At 27.1% G+C, this 19,409-nt stretch overlaps 1 protein-coding gene across 7 annotated transcripts in view; it reads right to left on the reverse strand.

Moving 5' to 3' along the window:
- LOC111621622 (histone-lysine N-methyltransferase SETD2-like) overlaps positions 1-19,409 on the reverse strand; it is a 116,229-nt gene that overhangs the window by 41,014 nt on the left and 55,806 nt on the right. For all 7 annotated transcript variants that reach the window (XM_023363816.1, XM_023363815.1, XM_023363817.1 and 4 more), the window contains 2 exons: positions 16,568-16,644; positions 15,665-15,866 (listed from right to left, as the gene is read on the reverse strand). In XM_023363816.1, the coding sequence (XP_023219584.1) occupies positions 15,665-15,866; positions 16,568-16,644 (279 nt within the window). The remainder of the gene's footprint in view (positions 1-15,664; positions 15,867-16,567; positions 16,645-19,409) is intronic.

Here is a 19,409-nt window from a genome sequence, read left to right on the forward strand (position 1 = left end):
ATTAACAGAGAAGTATAATAAAAGTATATAGTATTATGAGTCCCATTCTTGAAGCACTATTCAAATGGAAATTATGTTTTGGCCAGATATAGCAGTCTCACTATGCTTAAGACATAACTGCTGCCTTTGACCAATATGGAATACAGTACGTTCCCTGTGAAAACAATATGTTTAATATATCTCAACTATTACCAATTGAATGATTTTGGTACTGGTTGAAGCAGAAATTATAAGATGGAGGGTGGGAGACCAATTCCACTGCAGAATTTTGCAAAAAAATTGAGAACAAGCTCCACCAATATATGACTAAGGACTTTCAATGTCTTTTGAAACATTTGAAAATAGAAGATCAAAAAGCAGCAAAGCATGGAATAGGTTCAATTTTGTTGAACTGAGACTGCTCAAGTATGTTTTATCTAATTTATTTTGCACACATTCTTCATTTTGTAACCTTACAACTTAGAATAAATTCATTTTCACATTCTAAATTTTTAGATTACACACACAGAATTGTCATAATTACCAAAAGTAATAAATTATTTTACAGTCATTTCACTCATACAAATATTTGAGGAATAATTTAATACAAATGTAACAGAAATTGATTCTATAATGGGTTAAAAGTCAATAGATGACAGAAATATTTCAATACTGACAAACAGGATAATGTAGAAATTTCCAGAAAGAAGTGAAAACTGTTTTATATCAGGTCAGTCCATAAGTTCATGGTTTTATGACCTTGAGAAAAATCATGTTTTGCTGTTAAAATTGTCAGTCTAATGTGATACTTTTTACACTGAAGTGTTAAATTGAATCTCATTCATATAATACTGTTCAGAATTGGAAACATTTCAGTTGTTTATTTTTGTTAAAATGGAAGTAACAGACCAATATAAGAGACATGTTTTATACTTTTTATTTTTAAGTGGTGAGAATGCTACAAATGAAGCCAAAAAATTAAATACTGTTCATAATCAAACTGTAATTAGTGTAAGGACTGCACAGAAGTGGTTTGAAAGATTTAGAAATAATGATTTTAGTGCGGAGGATAAGGCTCGTACTGGAAGAACTGTTGACTTTGATGATGATGCTCTCTCTGCACTAGTTGAAGCAGAACCATCTTTAACAGTTGATGAAATTGCAGAACGTTTAAATTCATCCCATGGAACTGTTCATAGACATCTACAACAAATCGGAAAAGTTTCAAAGCTAGGAAAATGGATACCACATGGACTGTCAATAGCTAACCGACAACAACGTGTAAACATTTGCACATCTCTTTTATCCCGCATTACTTTAGAACCTTTTCTTGATCGGCTGGTTACTGGAGACGAAAAATGGATCCTCTATAATAATGTGACGAGAAAAAGACAATGGACAGATCACAACAAGCAGCCAAAACCGGCTGCAAAAGGTGGGTTGCATCCAAAAAAATTCTTTTGTCTGTTTGGTGGGATATGTCAAGTGTAATTCACTTTGAGCTGTTAGAACCTAATCAAACAATTACAGCTCAAATGTATTGTGATCAATTAGAGCGTTTAAATGAAAAATTGAAAAAAAATCGACCGTCATTAGTGAACAGAAAGCAGGTTCTCTTGCAACATGAGAATGCCAGACCACATGCTGCAAAAATAACTGTAGAGAAACTCAAAAGCTTCAACTGGAAAATTTTACCTCATCCACCATATTCGCCAGATATTGCTCCCAGTGATTATCATCTTTTTTGCAGTTTTCAGAATTTTTTAAGGGGGAAAAATTTTGAGAATGAGAACAATGTAAAAAAGGCTTTCTGAATATTTTGATTCAAAACCAAAATCATTTTACGAAGACAGGATTAAAAAGCTACCATCAAGATGGCAAGAAATTGTACAAAATAATGGTGAATACATTGTAGATTGAAATAAAATTTAATTAAGATTTTTTGTTGCTTTTTTTGTAGATAAAAATACGCATGAACTTATGGACTGACCTGATATATATTTTGTTTATATGACAATAGAGATTATTATTATTATTATAAATACATTTATTCCAAATATATTGTAAATTTTTGAGAAAGCTCAACAAATTTTCACATGATTAAAAACCTTTTTATTAGGAAAAAACATTATGCAATAAAAATTATCTTCTCCCAAGCCAAATGTTTAACACTATATTAAAAAATATTTTACATTTTTATGATCTAGTCTTACAAACTATTAGTGATTTATTTTACATCAATGGTGTTCTCATCAACTGTGTGTGCTAATGTTTAAATTAAAAAAAAAAACATTTCCACTTTTAAACTGATGGAATAGGCCAATACATATGGGAGATCTGCAAACCCACAACCTAATCACAAATTGTTCAGTACCTCAGTCACTGATGTTTTCCACTTTTGAGTGTGTGTTGATTTAATAATTATAAGCCTGAAGTAACTTATAGTACAGACTGTATCAATAACAAATGAACAACAATTTACATCTATCTAATGTACTTAAAAACTTGTATTCAAATTTTATTAAAACACTATATACATATATAGCTTGTACTAAAAATAATATATATGCAGTATAGTTTATTATAAACAGTGATGTCAGAAATCATGTTCCACAAGATTCCAAAGTTCAGCAGGATATTTTAACATATTCTGTAAGCAAATTTATAACAAAACTGTTGTGCTGACAAAATAAAAATATTGCCATCTTGACAAAAATATTTTTGCATTAATTTTTTAAACAAATCTATATTGCAGTAAATACTTAACATACAAGAATCAAAAAGTTGGAAATTAGTTAATTAAAAGCTGACAACTTGTGAGTCATATGATTCTTCTAGACCAGGGGTGGCCAACAGTTTTTGCCTCCCGGGCTGAATTGGAAAGAAAACTTTTTTCATGGGCCAAACCACAGGATGCCCTAGGAAAATTTTGAGGTGGTGCGAGATCTCGTCGTGGTGTCATCCCGTACAGACTAAATTGTACATAGAGATTACAGATACATTTTTCACATTATCATGCTTTATCAACATTTTATGCTGTACTTATGAGATTTGTAATGGAGGGTTAACTCTAAGTGCACAGTGAGTTGTTGACCTTTTTTTTTTAAGGTGTCAGAAATTTTCATCGAGCTATTCGGACTTCAGTAGCTAATATTGAAAGATTAATTGTGAGCGACATAAATTTATTACACAAGCCATATGTTGACCATACCTGTTCTAGACCCTTACTGTGCCCCCCATATACTTATAAACTTCATACTACTTAATTAATTTAAAAATATTTAATATTTTGTAAGTTTGTTGACTATTATGTAGTGTTACATACAAACATATTGTAAATGTAACTTGCAACTTAACCTTGAACAGACAACTGAAAAGTAAATGCACATACATAATGTCAAAGAAGTTAAGCAAATATTTACCTAACTAATCATAATGTATCAGTACAATAGAGTAGCAGTAATATTTAATATAAAACAGTGATAACTATGGTATGTTATCTATATATAACATAAAGCATTTCAATAGTGGATGCAACTCTCATTTATTTCTGACAGATAATATATGGCTCCTATTGTAAAAATGTTTGTCAATCTCTGTTAGAGTAGCTGCAAGACAGCAGATAGGAATAAGACAAATTTTCTCAGATTTGACATAAAAATAAGGAATAATTTGGACTTTACAAATATCAGATATATCATCTACTTAAAGAACAGATAAATCTTTGTAGAATTATATAAATTTTTTAACAAAAACAAACTGTAACCCTATCAAAATGAGAACTGAATGACTACAATAGAACAAAAACTTAAAACAACCTCACTAAAAATAATATAACTTCCTACAGAAAACTATGGCAATTCAAATGATAATTGTATCTATTGTATACATAAGGACAGCACTAAAATGTCATGTATTTTTTTTTTTTTATGACAAATAAATACATGAAGAGTGATTATCAATGTTTTTGTTACATATCCAACTTGAATCCATTTGTTGTATGCAATAAATTAAAAAAAAAAAAATGTATATTTGAACTGTTAATGGCTTGATTACAATGATATTTGAAAGTATGTAATTTTTGCTTACATATATACAAGATGTTTCTAAAAAATTACAAATTCCAGTTCTTATTCAAACAGACTGCTTGAGAATCTTTACAGTTACGCAAATATTTTAATGAAATCAAATTTCTTCATAATTATCTTTGCACTATGTATTGTACATTTTACGTTCCATAACTGAAAGCGGAATTTTTAGAAACATCCATACTTTTCGAGAATTTGTTTTTGTGAATTATTGGAGTCTGTGAAGAATGTAAGTAATTTGTAACTCACAAAGATTAAGAATAACTGTTGGAATGTACAATGAAGTTTTACGTCATGTAATAGTATGTAATGTTTTTGCCGAATATGTTATGGCAACCAGTATTGGGATTCAACTTACTTGACATCTTTATTTGATTTCGAGATGATAACAGATACATCTTATATTTCTTCTCAAATTACTTAATTTTAAACGTTATGGTCAACTGGTCTTTGGTCACGAAAAATTTTCATCGTCACCATCACGTCATCTTCAATTCTTTGGTGGTATAAGGTCCGTTTCTGATCTCTGTGGGAATAAGGAAATATTCTTTCCTTATCGATTCGTACGACTAATCCAAAAGTGTCTTGATTTTAAATATGGTAGCCGTACTTTTTAAATTAACAATATTCAATTTTTAAATTAACTTAATTTTTATATGTGACCAAAATTAATTTTGCCTCTTTTTTAATTACTGTAGATTTACATTTTATATATAAATAATAATGTGGGCGACATATTAATATTTATAGAAAATATTTTTAAATTTTGAATATTTTACTTTGTAAACATTTTATATATAAAAGTGTCAGGCCGAAATAAAGTTCGTTATGGATTCAGTTATTAAATATATATAAAATTTAATCTATAAAATAAATATTCTGATAATAATGCTGTCCTTTTGATACAATTTATTGCCATATTTTATAGTTTTCTGCTTTTTTCCCCCTCAAATATTTCTATTTTCTAAATACTAAAAAATGCATTTAATCAAAGAATATCTGCAATCCTGAAATTTTTTCTATTGTTTTGATTATAAATTTAGAATTTATTGATTATTTATTATTATATTCACTCATAATTTTGTTGAATAAACAAATACATAATTTAGACAACTTTACGACATAAGACAAAGGATAGACACAATAATTTTATAATTTAAAGCTCTTCCTTAAACTTTTTTATTTTTTTGTATTAGGAGTACAGATATTCCTCATAAATAAAAAATTATAGTATATCAACTGAATGTTATAACAACAAACCTTAAAAGTTTAACTGTATCATAACAATAACAACTGTAAAATAATACTTTTACCTGAATTTATAAAATATGATAAAACATTTTTCTTCAAATTATAAAAATAACAAAGTTTTTTTTAAAAAAAGAGAGCAGAGAATCCTCTTTTTATTCTTGTGTATAAACACATGATGATTACTCTCTCTCTCTCAAACAGTTATATATCCTTACATTACTTATTTATAGATTTGTGTGTTTTATTCTAGATTATTTCTGTTAATTATTAAGAACAAAAATATTTATTTTTGTGTATTAAAAGATACAGTAATGTAAATTATTGATAAAGTTGAGGAGGACAACAAAAAATTGGTACAATTATTAATTGTCAAATTTCAAAAAAACTATTTTAACTACTAAATTATATAATTAATTGTTTATTTAATGGAATAAAATAAAATAAAGTAACTTATTTCAAATTCAAACAAAAACAGTTTTAATTTGATAAACACTTAACTATTCATGGAAACTATTCAAATTTTTGAAATACAGGTACATCGCTGAATTTCTAGCACCATCTTTTAATCAGGACAAAATTACAAGAGGAAACTTGAAATTCCCACCACTACTAAACTAGTTTACTGAGTGGTCACAGATGCCATTTCGCTTAGGGTGCAGTTATTTTACATTATTTACACTGCACTTGTTAGTGGTGATACCACAATTTTGTGATATTCTTAGTTTATTTTGCTTAAATTTAACTCTAGCTATGGTTTATGAGATGAGAGTATTAATGTTGGTGTCAAATGCGATTTGCATTTAATATTTAAGTTTCTAGCAGTATGTGGTATACTTTAGACACAAAGGAGATGTATANAATATCTGCAATCCTGAAATTTTTTCTATTGTTTTGATTATAAATTTAGAATTTATTGATTATTTATTATTATATTCACTCATAATTTTGTTGAATAAACAAATACATAATTTAGACAACTTTACGACATAAGACAAAGGATAGACACAATAATTTTATAATTTAAAGCTCTTCCTTAAACTTTTTTATTTTTTTGTATTAGGAGTACAGATATTCCTCATAAATAAAAAATTATAGTATATCAACTGAATGTTATAACAACAAACCTTAAAAGTTTAACTGTATCATAACAATAACAACTGTAAAATAATACTTTTACCTGAATTTATAAAATATGATAAAACATTTTTCTTCAAATTATAAAAATAACAAAGTTTTTTTTAAAAAAAGAGAGCAGAGAATCCTCTTTTTATTCTTGTGTATAAACACATGATGATTACTCTCTCTCTCTCAAACAGTTATATATCCTTACATTACTTATTTATAGATTTGTGTGTTTTATTCTAGATTATTTCTGTTAATTATTAAGAACAAAAATATTTATTTTTGTGTATTAAAAGATACAGTAATGTAAATTATTGATAAAGTTGAGGAGGACAACAAAAAATTGGTACAATTATTAATTGTCAAATTTCAAAAAAACTATTTTAACTACTAAATTATATAATTAATTGTTTATTTAATGGAATAAAATAAAATAAAGTAACTTATTTCAAATTCAAACAAAAACAGTTTTAATTTGATAAACACTTAACTATTCATGGAAACTATTCAAATTTTTGAAATACAGGTACATCGCTGAATTTCTAGCACCATCTTTTAATCAGGACAAAATTACAAGAGGAAACTTGAAATTCCCACCACTACTAAACTAGTTTACTGAGTGGTCACAGATGCCATTTCGCTTAGGGTGCAGTTATTTTACATTATTTACACTGCACTTGTTAGTGGTGATACCACAATTTTGTGATATTCTTAGTTTATTTTGCTTAAATTTAACTCTAGCTATGGTTTATGAGATGAGAGTATTAATGTTGGTGTCAAATGCGATTTGCATTTAATATTTAAGTTTCTAGCAGTATGTGGTATACTTTAGACACAAAGGAGATGTATAATTAATGGATTAGGGGTGTATTGATGAATTATTGTTATACATGATTATGTTTTGTCTATAAAAAAGTTTAATCCAGTAGCACTTTGAAACCAAGGGTGCCAGAAATTTGGTTGCATACCTGTATTCTCATGAAAATTTTATTAGTTTAATATCTTTTTATCTATTTTAAACATAAAATTAAAATGCACTATAATAACATGCATCATGGATATCTTCAATAATAAAATAAGTCTTAATGTTATAATTTTATGAGTAAAGGAAACTCAGAATCAAATATGTTGTGTACAAAAGTCACAGATATTTGAAAGTATGTAATTTTTGCTTACATATATACAAGATGTTTCTAAAAAATTACAAATTCCAGTTCTTATTCAAACAGACTGCTTGAGAATCTTTACAGTTACGCAAATATTTTAATGAAATCAAATTTCTTCATAATTATCTTTGCACTATGTATTGTACATTTTACGTTCCATAACTGAAAGCGGAATTTTTAGAAACATCCATACTTTTCGAGAATTTGTTTTTGTGAATTATTGGAGTCTGTGAAGAATGTAAGTAATTTGTAACTCACAAAGATTAAGAATAACTGTTGGAATGTACAATGAAGTTTTACGTCATGTAATAGTATGTAATGTTTTTGCCGAATATGTTATGGCAACCAGTATTGGGATTCAACTTACTTGACATCTTTATTTGATTTCGAGATGATAACAGATACATCTTATATTTCTTCTCAAATTACTTAATTTTAAACGTTATGGTCAACTGGTCTTTGGTCACGAAAAATTTTCATCGTCACCATCACGTCATCTTCAATTCTTTGGTGGTATAAGGTCCGTTTCTGATCTCTGTGGGAATAAGGAAATATTCTTTCCTTATCGATTCGTACGACTAATCCAAAAGTGTCTTGATTNATCCATTAAATAAGATTTCAAAATAAAATGTGGTGCAAATCTCTTAGATCACTAATACCCATATTCACAACCAAGGATCAAGAGTTAGAGTTAGAAGTTAACTAATAGACATTCACATACTAAAAGTAAAGTGAATGGTAACTGGTTGACTTATAACTTTAACTCTTGATACTTGGTTGTGATTACAGCCACAAGGAAAAGTTCTTTAATAAAGCAATTTAATAATAATTCAATTAAACAATGTTTTAATGTTAAGAAAATTATGAAAATATTTGTTTTACATATTTTGGTTATCAATTCACATCTTTTTAAAAGTAACATGTAAATTTGAATATTTGTAATGATAATTTTCTTGTTCTTTCATTGAAAATATAAATAATGTAACTTTATTTTTAACGTATTCTAATTTATATTTCTGTATTAATGACAAAATATTAAATTACTCCTGTAGAAATCTTTTTATAGAAATCTCAAAAAAAAAGCTTATCAGAATAAATTAAAATGGGAGATTATCTATTGTTCATATTAATTATAAAAAACATGATTTAGACAAAGAATTTCTAGCCAATGCTGAACCTTCACATTACATGAAGATTGCAGTTTTCTTACAGTAGAAACATTACAAAACATTTTAACCATATTTAAAAGTAATTTAACCTTTCATTATTCAGACTTTGCCAATTGAAATATCAAACAGAACATCTACGGAAGTTTACATGGTAAAAGGTAAAAGTATACTACATCTTGTTAAATCCTTTATTTCAATTTTTTATGTTTCTACTGGGGAGAAAAAAAATGCAACAGCAAAGAAGTATTGATTTATTAAAATACATCCAAAATCAAATAATATAATATTTAATGGCAATTAAAAATGCACATCATCAACTCTACTTAAAGCAATTATAAATTTTTACAAAAATGGGCTAATTAAAAAACAATTTTCAAACATACTTTGTTATTTGTGTATAATCAGCAGCTATATAAGACAAAAAAATCCAAGAAATGTTGAGAATGAAATGAATTTTTAATCATTTGTGAAAAACTAGAGCCTACATTATTTAAAATAATAGAATGAAGTAGATATGGTCATATGTTAAGGTTAACTCAATAATTCTAATGAGATTTTAAGTAGATATACTCTAGAAAATCTAATAAATGAATATAAATATAAATGTCTAGGAAGCTNTTTATCATTAAAAAGGTTGCAAGAATACATCTCCTCCCTGATGGAAAATAATAAATTGGTGACAAAGGATCATGTTATGGTGATTAAAGAGCTACGATGCTCTACTGTATAAGATTTTATTTTAAGTTAAGTAAAATAAAATTTTAAATTTTCAATATATATATAACCGTAAGCATACAATTACTTTGTAATGTAAGAGTATAAAATATTTATCATTAAAAAGGTTGCAAGAATACATCTCCTCCCTGATGGAAAATAATAAATTGGTGACAAAGGATCATGTTATGGTGATTAAAGAGCTACAAGGCATTACTTTAATGGATGAAGAAGTGGGAATTGTGTTAGATTACAAAAGTTTGTACCCGTCTATTAAGATTGAATCCTGTGTAGAAGCACTTTTGGAGTTCTTGTTTAGAGAAAACCCAATGTTAACACAACACAGAAATGAGGTTATAGAGACGACTAACCTAGTATGTTGCAAATCATTCTTCACTTTCGAAGACCAAACATATAGGCAAAATAGGGGAGTTCCAATGGAAAGCCCAATTTCAGGGCTCTTTTGAGAGCTTGTTGTTAGAAAAACAGAAAAAGTTCTGCATAGCTTCGAAAGAGATATAGTATACTACAAGAGATATGTAGATGATATATTCATAATATGGAAAAACAATTGAGTAATTGCTAACTTTGTAGATAGAATTAACGAAAACGAAGAAGGCCTTAGCCTGAAGCTAGAGCAAAAAACCTCCAGGATGGTACATTTCTTAGACATTAATATCATATTTAACAAAGGGCATATATCCACTAGCATATTCATTAAACCAATGCACAGCCCTCTATATATCCCTGCAAGCTCTAATGACCTTTATAGGTATAAGTTTGCAGCATTTCGAGCATTGATTAGAAGGGCTTTTATATACTGGGATACAGAGATAAAAAGAATTATACAGATAGCAGGAACATTAAGTTATAAGAGGAATGTTATAGAGGAAATTATTAGTAAATTTGAGGCCAGTAATGATAAAGTCACTAGACAAGGTCCATCTAAGTACATGAAATTTACATACAACAAGTATTTAGGAGCAATTATGAAAGAAATTGCAAATATAAAAGATACAAAGGTGATCTTAAAAAAAGCTCCAAATTTGTATAAAATACTTAGAAACGATAAAGGGATTGTTAAAAAAGAAGATAAGGTGGATAATTAAATTTTGAATAATATTAAACTTTTTCTTTAGCAGTTACTAAAAACATTTTCCATTTCTTCTTACTATTCAAAATTTAGAAAAATTCAAACTGCTGAAATGTTCAAAGTACATTTGTCATAACTTTTCGAATATTTCTAATCTATTAACTCTGGCAATCAATCAGAATATATTTAGAGATTCCAATTAAAGTTATTTTTCAACAGAGAAAGTGCACAAAAAAAAAATCTATACAAAAAGTCTATTAAAGCAGACTAAAAATGAATTCATAACTTAGAATTTACTGGTATTACAACAGTTAAGAACACTTTCATTTTTCTAGTTTTAGTAAAGAAGAGATGAATGTTTTCGTAGTAATTAATAAGTCAGTAAAATAGTATTGAAGAAATTTTTTTATTCTTAAATTATTTCAAATTTTAAGATTATGAAATTAAGCAAATTACATAAATTATAATTAAAATTCATAAACAAAACTGAAAATTACTAAAGTGAAATTTCTAACAGACATGTTAATTCTAGAATGTTTTTGTTTTATCTGAAATTTTAAAAAATGTATAAAACCTAACATACAATGTACAGTACATCAATCATTATGCTATAAAATTCAGTTTATAAAAATCTAATGTATTAAGACAGATGACTTCTCCCTCAAACAGAAAACTCAGTATGTTATCTCTATTTTTATTCTTTCTGTTTAATCTACTTTTGCATTTTCTTTTTGTTCAATAAATTAAGCAAATATCATTTGTACTTTAAAATTTTTCTCCAAACATCATTTTTCAAAGTACAAATGATCTTGGAGCAGGAACATTTAAGACCAATATTTTATTTTATTTTTATCTGTTAATGTAAACTATATAATTATCAATATCTAAACTAAAACAATTAATCAAGTCAGTGCACCACTGTTAAAATTATAAATTAATACCAGAAATAATGACGTCTGTCTAGTGCATCTTTTTATCTTCCATATAAATTCTCTTCGCTGATTAACAAATAATATATTTATTGGATAATCAGTAATTACTTACAACTGAAAACTAAAATGTTTTATGTTTTTCATTTAAATCAGGGATCCTAACCTTTCTTTGATTGTTGATTCCTTAAAGAATTCTGCAATCCCCTCTTTTTTGCTAATACAGTTAATAATAAATTCATAGCATAACTTTGGTCTGACTTAACACTAGATATTGGTATATAAGTATGCTGTGTAGGATAAACTCCTTTGACACCATAGTAAATAAAATAAATCTGTTAAGCCAATATTAGTCTGCACATCATTTTCATAGAAAAGATCTATTTAGTGTGCAAATTTAAAACATCCTAAACTTTCATAAATGTAATTCATTGGACTGATCATTTTTAACAATCATTTTCAATCAACTCCCGACTAATTATTAACTCCCAAAAATGCCTTATCAACTCTGGGTGTCAATGTTGACCACTTTGGGGATCCAGATTTAAATTAATTGTAGGTAGAGGATTTTTACATAAATCTAGAATGAACTTATTCATGTGGCATCAGAAGAAAAGGTGATAATATTTAATATAATCATTTGTGAAAAACTAGAGCCTACATTATTTAAAATAATAGAATGAAGTAGATATGGTCATATGTTAAGGTTAACTCAATAATTCTAATGAGATTTTAAGTAGATATACTCTAGAAAATCTAATAAATGAATATAAATATAAATGTCTAGGAAGCTTTGAAACAACAGCTGTTATCTCATTCTTAAAATTCATANTATAAAAACAATAAAAAATTATACTTCAGAAGTTAATTTAGTATCAAAAACGTAAAATATTTGCGTAGCCCAAGACATGGCCAAAGATTGCAGTGCCACAGCACTGGCGAAAATTTAAATTTGCCGACTGGAATTCTTTCGGATAATTGACGTTTTGGATAATTGACTTTCGGATAATTGATGCTCTACTGTATAAGATTTTATTTTAAGTTAAGTAAAATAAAATTTTAAATTTTCAATATATATATAACCGTAAGCATACAATTACTTTGTAATGTAAGAGTATAAAATATTTATCATTAAAAAGGTTGCAAGAATACATCTCCTCCCTGATGGAAAATAATAAATTGGTGACAAAGGATCATGTTATGGTGATTAAAGAGCTACGATGCTCTACTGTATAAGATTTTATTTTAAGTTAAGTAAAATAAAATTTTAAATTTTCAATATATATATAACCGTAAGCATACAATTACTTTGTAATGTAAGAGTATAAAATATTTATCATTAAAAAGGTTGCAAGAATACATCTCCTCCCTGATGGAAAATAATAAATTGGTGACAAAGGATCATGTTATGGTGATTAAAGAGCTACAAGGCATTACTTTAATGGATGAAGAAGTGGGAATTGTGTTAGATTACAAAAGTTTGTACCCGTCTATTAAGATTGAATCCTGTGTAGAAGCACTTTTGGAGTTCTTGTTTAGAGAAAACCCAATGTTAACACAACACAGAAATGAGGTTATAGAGACGACTAACCTAGTATGTTGCAAATCATTCTTCACTTTCGAAGACCAAACATATAGGCAAAATAGGGGAGTTCCAATGGAAAGCCCAATTTCAGGGCTCTTTTGAGAGCTTGTTGTTAGAAAAACAGAAAAAGTTCTGCATAGCTTCGAAAGAGATATAGTATACTACAAGAGATATGTAGATGATATATTCATAATATGGAAAAACAATTGAGTAATTGCTAACTTTGTAGATAGAATTAACGAAAACGAAGAAGGCCTTAGCCTGAAGCTAGAGCAAAAAACCTCCAGGATGGTACATTTCTTAGACATTAATATCATATTTAACAAAGGGCATATATCCACTAGCATATTCATTAAACCAATGCACAGCCCTCTATATATCCCTGCAAGCTCTAATGACCTTTATAGGTATAAGTTTGCAGCATTTCGAGCATTGATTAGAAGGGCTTTTATATACTGGGATACAGAGATAAAAAGAATTATACAGATAGCAGGAACATTAAGTTATAAGAGGAATGTTATAGAGGAAATTATTAGTAAATTTGAGGCCAGTAATGATAAAGTCACTAGACAAGGTCCATCTAAGTACATGAAATTTACATACAACAAGTATTTAGGAGCAATTATGAAAGAAATTGCAAATATAAAAGATACAAAGGTGATCTTAAAAAAAAGCTCCAAATTTGTATAAAATACTTAGAAACGATAAAGGGATTGTTAAAAAAGAAGATAAGGTGGATATGTATAAGATTCCCTACAAGAACCAGCTAATAAGTATAAAAAAAAATTATGTAGGGGTTACTACTAGAAACCTAGGTGTAAGGATCAAAGAACACAGGTATGATATTAGAAAAGGTTCTAATACAACAGTATTGGCCCAGATGGCACAAGTAGAAGGATCTTTGGTTCAATGAAATGAAGTGGAAATCCTAAAACAGATACACTCTCCAACTCTGGCAAGAACGACTGAAAAGATAGAAATTTACAGAAGCAAGCTTAAATAAAAATGCATTAACGCAAGGGACATGGAGGGTCTTCCTTTGGCTTGGAAGTATGCCATTAAAAACTTACAAGAGGCGCATGAACTCTAGTATGTTTTAAAGGAAATTCTGTCTAGATAGGATAGACAGTATTAATATATAGTACGAGTAATATGTTATTTATTTTTACATTTTTGTATCATTTACAAAGTATTAGTTATTCTTATTACTGGATATGTTATTGGTTATTAGTATTTTTGAATTTTTGAACTTGTGTTCCATTTAAGAAATATTCTTTTTAACCTGAAGATGATCTATTGAATAGATCAAAAACGTTTGTTATAATAAAAAATCTCTCAGTGAATATTAAGGTGTTGGTTAAATTTTTTATTTGTCAATAATATTACACTAAAAGAATATTAAAATCAAACCCAAAATGCTATAAAGATTTTATTATTATTATTGTTATTGTTGTTATGTTATAATCAATATATTTCAAACAATCTAAACTGAATTTTTTTCTTACTGTTAATTAAACCAGTGTTTTTCAACTGTCAGTCCACAAAAAAATGTCACCAGTCCTCAGAAAAGTATTTGATCATACTGACACTAGTGCAGTTAATTATGGGTGACATTTAAATAGTAATCTAGAATTACTGTATATACTTTGTTACATATAGTAACTCTAATAAGCATAATAAATAGGCATAATTCATAGTTGCATAGAATTATTGGTTGACTTAAAATTACCCATAATTTTACTAATCTGCGAAAAGAAAAGAAGTGAAAAACATTGAATTAAACAACTGAAAAACTATTAAAACTAATTCAATACATTCAATGAAAACTGTCAAATAACTTTTTTAGCTTGGACTAAGCATATTTAAAATTTGTCGTTTGTCTATTTCAGACTTCAAAATGACTTATGTAAATGGCATTCTAAACTATTATCTGTATGTCAGATACCAATAATTGGAATAAATTAAATTTTCCACAATTACCACAATTACAAGATTTTTGACTTTAATAAACAACTCTCTTATAGATGTGATACATTTATTAGCAGTTTGTAATATTTTAGATAAAAACTAGTCCTTACATAATGACTAGTTAAAAACAGTTACTTGAAAGTAACTGTTTTCATAAATTCATAGCAATAAATTATTCTAACAACATATTTTTAAAAAAATTTTTCTTTTCAATATTTGATTCAATCAGAATAGAAATGGATGCAAATGTACTTTTAATGCATACATTTATACTTTTTAATACAAATATATTTATTTCCCAAAATTTAACTAAAATATATCAAGTTTAAATTTCTTAAATATCATTTATACCATACATCTCATAAATCTTGGCTAGACTGTTGTAATGTTAAAGGTACTGTACAGATCATATGAATTTAACAGGTTGTGAAACATATATCGGGTTGCTGAATATATACTCTTTAAATAATCCAGAGCTCTGAGTAACATGTTACTTAAACAGAGCTTTAGATTTATTTAAAGATTTGTCACTCCCAGCCAAGATTTGTAAAATGACTTGTAATTTCTATCAATTACAAAATAAACAAAACTGAAATTTACCTTTTGTGTTTCGCAGTTTGGATCACAGCTATGATTAATAAAGCGAGAAAGGTTTCCTTTGTAAGTAGCATCAATAATCTCGTCACTTTTTAACGCCATAAAGTAATAATGCTGCGTCTTTTCTCTTGCATATTGTTTAACACGCTGCTTAAATTCTTGTGGGCAGAGTACTTCTCCAACATATTCCATTACAAATGTTCCCCTTAGAAAAAAAATTATTCAAAATAATTTGAAAAACTACAATCATAATGATGTAATAAGATAATTATTTAACAGATACTGCTAATGAATGGATAGATAAATTTATTTTAATTAATATATATTCTATTAAGTTAGCTTGTTGTAAGAAAAACAAAAGGACGATTCAATTACTACATAAGTTTAATGTACGTACACAAATAGTTATGGTTACACTAATTAAAAATAATATATTTTTGTGCATTAAAAATTTATAGTGCCTATGCATTATAGTTAAAAAATGATAATTGTAACAATTTTATATTATCAAATTTCTAGACAATCTGAAAATCTGCATTTGATTATTCAAATATTCCTAAATCCTATCAAAAACAAAATTTTCAAAATAATTCTGTAAGGATGGATCAACAACTAGTCAGAAGCAACAACATGGCTGACTGGCCCAAATGATTGTTTATTGATCCATCCCTACATCTAATTAACTATTAACAAAATTAAAAAATACAGAATTTTTTCTAGAGAGAGCAATTAAATACCACTATTAATTATAATGAATTATTAAGGGAGCTAAATTCTCAACACATACCAACATAGCATAAATTTATTTATATCAACAATTAAAATTTATTATCAAATAACATATCATATCATATACAGAAATGTTTTTTTATAAATTTTTTTAAGATTAAGAATGAATATACTTACTGTGGTAGCTCCTGCAAACTTCTCAAGCCCCATCCTTTTTTTGCAGTTTTAAAGAGTTCTGTTTTGACATATTCCTTCTACAGAAATATTTAATTATTATGAAATAAATTATCTTGTTAATTTATGTAATTTTCTTAGTAAATGATGCATGGAAAAATAATTTTTAATATATACATATATAGATACACATACATGCCTACCAACTTTTGTTCACTTGTCAGAAATAATTACTATAAAAAAATTATTTATAAATATTATTGTTATACACATTTTATATAATGAATACTTTTTAAGGCAATGAAAATTCTCTTAAATGAAAATGTAAAATGCAGTATATAATAAAATATGAACTATAAATAAGAACAATGCAACAAGTGATAACAGATTAAGTAGTCTTATTTATCTTTCATTAATATTTTCAAAGCTGTGGCATTGTTTGTATCTGAAAATAAAGTTGGTCTTCATCTTCAGATGCAAATGAATAATGAATATCATACATTTGCAGCATGTAGAAACTACAAAGAAACTATTCTGAACAGAAACCATCCTCAAGTTGCCATAAACTAGCTGTGATAATTGAATGATTATATGAATGAATGAAGGAAGCATCTCAACTTCAAAAAACAACAAAAAAATAAACAAGACTTCATAAGCTTGTTAAAATGTATTATGTTGTATTTGCAATATGTGGCAGAATTTGCTTTGGAATATGAACCACAAGTAAGAATGTATCACTGTTATCATATAGTTAATTTTTGATATTACACATTAATATTTCCCTTTTGTCAAACATTTGATCACATTGCATTTGCAAATGTGAATACAAAATGTCCCAGGGGTCTCACAGTTTTAAGCTTAAGACATATAGATGTTATAAATTAACAAAAACACCATCAACAGCTTATGTTATTTGGTTAGACTGGATTAATGGAAAAAGACAATGAAACAGCTGGAAAATCCGAAAAAAGTGACCCATTTAGGTGAAGAAACCCTGGCAAACTCCATGTGTCAAGCCAACTGGTCAGATGCAAATCTACCAGCATTCAGTTGTTTTATCGACTTGGCCACTAGTTGAACACTTAAAGTTTGACTTAACCACTATCGTTTGTATGATCCATTGTGCAAACTGATTTTCAAACCTCTTAAAAGCATTCACAAACTGCTGCTCAGTAATTGCATGGATTGCAATTATAATCCTAACCAAAAAATGACCCTGAGAACAATGTTTTGATGTGATTCCATATAAAATGTCTAATGATGTTATGGTTGCAATTTTCAATCAGTAAAAACAAATTTATTAGCCTGAATTCACAAAACAAATGCATAAAAGACGTCATTAATTATGCTGTTCAATAACGTTAATTTAAGTTTGTAACATTTATGTATCTTAACTGCACAAGAAGTTTTGGAATACTTATCTTATTCTGAAATATATATTATGGCTTTTGTTGTCTTCATTTTTTATGTATAATTCCATAAAAAATTTTTGCTAAATAACATGATGATAATGTATTATACACATTTTTTTAGTAAAATAGTAATATAAAACTTTTCGAATATTTCTAATCTATTAACTCTGGCAATCAATCAGAATATATTTAGAGATTCCAATTAAAGTTATTTTTCAACAGAGAAAGTGCACAAAAAAAAAATCTATACAAAAAGTCTATTAAAGCAGACTAAAAATGAATTCATAACTTAGAATTTACTGGTATTACAACAGTTAAGAACACTTTCATTTTTCTAGTTTTAGTAAAGAAGAGATGAATGTTTTCGTAGTAATTAATAAGTCAGTAAAATAGTATTGAAGAAATTTTTTTATTCTTAAATTATTTCAAATTTTAAGATTATGAAATTAAGCAAATTACATAAATTATAATTAAAATTCATAAACAAAACTGAAAATTACTAAAGTGAAATTTCTAACAGACATGTTAATTCTAGAATGTTTTTGTTTTATCTGAAATTTTAAAAAATGTATAAAACCTAACATACAATGTACAGTACATCAATCATTATGCTATAAAATTCAGTTTATAAAAATCTAATGTATTAAGACAGATGACTTCTCCCTCAAACAGAAAACTCAGTATGTTATCTCTATTTTTATTCTTTCTGTTTAATCTACTTTTGCATTTTCTTTTTGTTCAATAAATTAAGCANAAATAATAAAGTAAATTTTTCCCCCCAAAACAAATAGAAAACCACATTCCAATTGTCTTCCTAAAGTAAACTTTATTCCTCTATGATACTATGCTTTGCAATTTTTTTAAAAGATTTTTCAAATGTTTTTGCCTATCTGTTCTTAATATTTAGGCTTGGACTTCATAATGGGTTGTGTGTTCTAATTTCTGATGTCTGTGAATGGAATACTTATCCAAATAAAAAAAATATTCATTGCATGCTAAGCTAAAATAGCTGTATGAAGAGAAAATTATAAAATATTTGTGATTTGCAAATTTTCAATTATTTTAAAAATTATTGCAACTGATAAGTGACTTGGAGACTGGTACCATAGACAAATAAAGCAAGCTTCAAAAATAATTGCTGTGTGGCTTCTATTTGTTTGTAGAAAATTTGTCTTTGTAAAAGTCCTTATATTCTAATATATTTTTTCCCTAATATATTAAAAATCTTTTCTTAACATTAATTATTCTTAATATTTGAAATTTCTCTAAGTCATGTAAAAGTATTACAACTGAATTTTTTTATTTAATGTAAATAATTTTAACATTATAAAATTTTATTCCTCTGAAAATGTCCAGAATTGAATTAACTGTGCTGAAAAGATCCTTGTCAAAAATTATTTATTAAATAATTGTTAGCATATGTTATATAGCAC

The sequence above is a fragment of the Centruroides sculpturatus genome, unplaced genomic scaffold (genome assembly GCF_000671375.1).
Source record: "Centruroides sculpturatus isolate CEXI.00-Female unplaced genomic scaffold, Cexi_2.0 scaffold232, whole genome shotgun sequence".
In the NCBI taxonomy this organism is placed as follows: domain Eukaryota; kingdom Metazoa; phylum Arthropoda; class Arachnida; order Scorpiones; family Buthidae; genus Centruroides; species Centruroides sculpturatus.